Source organism: Pygoscelis adeliae, unplaced genomic scaffold (genome assembly GCF_000699105.1).
Source record: "Pygoscelis adeliae isolate BGI_AS28 unplaced genomic scaffold, ASM69910v1 Scaffold226, whole genome shotgun sequence".
Classification (NCBI taxonomy): Eukaryota; Metazoa; Chordata; class Aves; order Sphenisciformes; family Spheniscidae; genus Pygoscelis; species Pygoscelis adeliae.
The window spans coordinates 1,567,582-1,572,069 of record NW_008824983.1 but is presented as its reverse complement, the minus strand read 5'-3'; the positions used below and the strand labels follow the sequence as shown (position 1 = coordinate 1,572,069).

At 38.7% G+C, this 4,488-nt stretch overlaps 1 protein-coding gene across 3 annotated transcripts in view; it reads left to right on the top strand.

Annotated features, from left to right (window-relative positions):
• Nucleotides 1–4,248: 4,248 nt before the first annotated feature.
• The window catches only part of TAX1BP1 (Tax1 (human T-cell leukemia virus type I) binding protein 1), a 65,851-nt gene continuing 65,611 nt past the window's right edge, over nucleotides 4,249–4,488 (top strand). For all 3 annotated transcript variants that reach the window (XM_009325705.1, XM_009325706.1, XM_009325704.1), the window contains exon 1: nucleotides 4,249–4,267. In XM_009325705.1, the coding sequence (XP_009323980.1) occupies nucleotides 4,254–4,267 (14 nt within the window). In that variant the 5' untranslated portion in view covers nucleotides 4,249–4,253. The remainder of the gene's footprint in view (nucleotides 4,268–4,488) is intronic.

The window sequence follows — 4,488 nt, the reverse complement described above, 5'->3', positions numbered from 1 at the left end:
AAACAAAATGTTGGTCATTTGGGAGCTTCCTGTTACTTTCAGATAGCAAAGATAAAAGGCTGGCAGAAACAGTAAATCTACCAAAGCATACAAAACAAAGGTATTTACCTGTTCTATATCTGCTAAGATTTAAGTGACACCTACTCAGTGGTCATTTACATGCAGCTCTGTGCACGCCAGTAAGAGCTATGCTAGAAGGAACAAAACCCTTGCAAACATCATAAATAAGAAATGAAACACTCCCCCAGACCCGGTCTCCAGTGCACATACATTAATTACACACCAGAGAGTAAAGCCTCAGTATGTGCAAGCATTTAATTCATTATTTGCATTTATTAAAAACATTCCTTTTCACTGTAACAATACCATAACCCAACAGTGAAATAACAGCAATTCAAATGCAGTCATTTACAGACATGCGGTTTCTTGTGCCCATTGTACAGTGCAGCGCTGCCAAGTCTCACACCTTCGGAGTAAGCTCTTGCTCTCTCCTCTCTCTGTCACACACGTACATGCACACACATAGAAAATTTACATGTCTGCTCTCACCTATACTCATTTGGGAAAACCCACAAACTTCATCAATGTCACTCATACAGATTTAAAAATCCTGGCAGCTTTTGAATAGCTTTTCTTCATCAGCTGCAATTAAATGTTGGAAAAGAAATCCAAAATGTACAGAGAAACTCTTTCTCCTTAATAGGAAATGTTAGCAATAGTATGTGATTCCCAGTATGTTCCAAAGTTTTGCCACGCCATCTTACTGGAAGGCAAAGTCTGCATGCCCCGTGATTAGATTTCCTTAAATGCTGGGCAATTCAGTGTTGTCAGCCATAATATAAAACATTATTTATAACTATTTAACTGTTTTAAGAGTACAGTTAATAGCTTTCTGTAACATGATCTTAAAGAAGTTGATTAAGTGTGCTTTACAATGTGACCAGAAAGAGCTTCCGATTAGTGACATTGATACATATATTTTACATCTCACATGGCCCATACTTTTAAAAGTTGGGAGTGTTGAAATAGGAGTCAAACCAAAACGAAATCAGATCATTAGAACCGAAGCTTTTCCTTACCACACTTCATCAATATCATCATGTCACGCCAATAGACTGAATATCCACAACATAAAGTACCTTTTTCTGGTAATAAAAAGTAGAAATACATAATGTTTCTGTCACTCATACAAAGCAAAGATGGGCCTCAGGGGAAGAATTCAGGGCTGGATCCAAAACTCCTCCCCATTCAGGGCTTTGGTTCAGGCTGTAACACAGAAAGTAAACAGAAAAAATGTTAGGCTCTGGATCTGAATAAAAGTTCAAATATACCCAAGGTTAAACATATGTGATGGGGACCCATTTCTAATTTCAAGGCTATAAATAGCTAAAGGAGCTCAGAGGTTTAAAAAGATAGCGTAGTTATGAAAATAGTAAATGTTTTCCAAACATGCTCGACTGTTCCCCGAGAGTCCGTCATTGCCCCACGCTTCCTTTGGCAATTCTGGTTAGCTGCTTACAGTTTTTATTCCTCGTTCGTCTCATGCCTGAAGAGGGACTAGTCTCATCCTGGCAAAGAAAGTCTTAATATAATTACAAAGCAGAGGGATTTTTATGTCCCAGACTGAATTGCAAACTTCTTCTGAATCTAGTAATGTTCAAATCCAGTTACTGCATTCACATACATTTTTACCTTATTTAATATTTCTATCAAAACCACAATCTTAATTTGCCATTGTATATTTGTCCTCATATTTATGCACTTAAGAAATTGAGGCACTAAGAAAAGGGGTGTGCCAGCTTTTTATTTCCAAGTAAATACCCCGGTGAAATGTTTTTTGCCAACAAAAGGAGGCATATATTCTTTGGGAATTGTACATATAGATACAAAAAGAGAGAGAACTGATTTTTTTCAGCCTTAAGAAGAGAAGGCCACAGCTACTGCTATGTACAACCACCTAAGCAGAGGGTGTAGAAAAGATGGAACCAAGCTCTTTTCAGAGGTGCACAGTGAAAGGACAAGAGGCAAGAGACAAAATTGGAAATTCCAATTTGATATAAAGAAACTTTTTTACAATGAGTGTTTTCAACCACTGGAAGAGGTCCTCTAACTGACGATGGAATCTCCATCCTTGGAGACATTAAAAACGTGGCCGGGCAAGGCCCTGAGCAACATATTCTCCTTCAGCCTGCTCTGGAGGTCCCTTCCAACCTCCACGGTTCTGATTCTCTGACATATATAGGGAGAATTGCATCAAAAAGATACTTGCCATTCACCATTTTTTCCTTAAAAAGCCACCCAAATATTGGCTAAACACTGATTCTACATGCTTAGAGTAGATTTATATCACATGGATGAATTTCAGGAGGTAGTATCTCATGATACCTGCCTAGAAAATTCGAACTGATTAAGGCACCGAACCATTAATTCTCAAAGCAAGTGCAAGTTTCACCAGTTCCGGTCACATTTTTCTTGATCCAAATCTTTCTTTGTACCAGTACAAGCATATTGATTGTCCATTTGGGTAAAGTCCTTCATTTCTCAAAGGGGCAATAGCAAAATGAGAAAAGGCTCTGCACTGTCTTTCTGTAGAATAGCTATAAAATCTAGATGGATAAGATTGGCATCTAAACTTAGGATACAAATACATACATGAGAACACTTACTAAATCATACATTTATTTCAGTAAGAAATGTTCTTAATTTGAATAACTGAAGAAATATTTTTATATTTTATATACATTATAACCACGGCATATATATGGCTAAGATATAGAGTTTAAAAATACATTTTTTTCTGAAAATTGTGGATATAAGTACAAGAAAAGATTATTCTTGATTTATTCGTCCTAATATTTACGCTGTACATGTGACAACTGGCATACATAGTTTGTTTTACCTCTTACATACGCATTTAGCAATAGAAATAATAACTTAATACTGAATTATGACTGAACCATAACTAACTCTTTTGGCTGAACGAACAATTATGAACTGAACACAGAAATGCCTCAAGTTTCTTGAAAACCTCAGGATTGGGGATTTTTTTTTTTTTAATTAGGAAACAGTTTTTTCCAAGCATTCACTGTAAAAACTATGTTAGCTGCCAAAGGACATCTTTGTTTCAAACTTCCCATTATATTCCCATAAACCAGCATTATAATGGTGTTAAATGAAAGCAAAACTACTTGTTAGTCTCACCAACATTGATACTCCCCAGCTAGTGACTGTAAACCCCATGTTCTTCCCAAGTCCCAGCCCACATGAGAACAGCATCTTGTGACTCTTAGACAGCCCTTTATCAAGTCATATACAGCAAAGAGCAGTGAGGAGAAGAAATGGAGGATAGAGATAACAAAAAATAGCTCTCCCCACCTCCCCACCAAGCAAGAAATATTTATTGCTTTTCTGATTAAAGTACCAGTTTCATTTTCCACTACAAAAATTGATCTGGTCTTAAGGGAGAGAGTGCTGCACGTACACTTCTTGTGTCTTCTAAAATGATCTATTAGTACAATGCAGGGAATTTATTGCTTTCCAGGGAAAATGGAATATATGGTTGATATAAGAGATTATTAATTGTGTGTACAAATCAAAGGATTACGTAGTAACCTGTGATATACCTGAAGACCTAAGATTGTTTTCAGAAACAAGAAGTGTGGAACAGAAGCAAGTACCATGAATAACCTTAATTACTTAAAGGGACAGTTTCTATGCTCCAGCTTAGTTTCATTTCTGTTAGGACTGACCATGAAAAAGCTGGCGAACTTGTCAGAAACCTAAGTCAATAAGTCTAATAATTAATTCTAGAATATTCTATAATATATTAATTCTAATAATTATGTCTCTCTACGTAACCTGTTTGTTGCGAATACACATGAAAACATGTAAGAAACAGTAGCAAAGAGGTATAAAGGTGATCTTGAAGACAATTTGTGGTGGCAACCAGCGTCCGGTGTACGGGGAGAAGTCCCGCATACCAATGACGGTTACTCATCACTGTTCATTGTTACTCAGCCCTGTTGCTCTGGTATGTGATCTATGACTTGACTTTGGATGAAAATCAAGTGGAGTCAGTGTATTTACGAGGTAATGTACTTCCATGGAGATCTGCCAATGTACGTAAGCAGAACTGTGTGTAAGCATTTACGGTCGCTCTTATCTCACCCCTCCGTCGGAAGACCTGCAAAGGCTGGGAGATTAATGGTGAGGTGCAAGTGCGCCTGTGTTTTGGAAGTGGGGCAGAGGAGGAGATGATTAAATTAGGGTACGTGAGTGTTATAGGGGTAACGTTGTAATAGCGATCATGAAGGGAGGGAACTGTGGTAGGGGGCAGGTGCACTTTACGGAGGTAACAGCTGCACGGCTCTAGGCAGGCTGGGAGCACAGCCCTGGTCAGGCCCTCTCGCCCCCCCTCAAGGCGTGTTGCCTGTGGGAGGGCGCGAAGGCCTGCGGGGCCTCACGCGCGGCGGGTCTGCCCGGACCCCC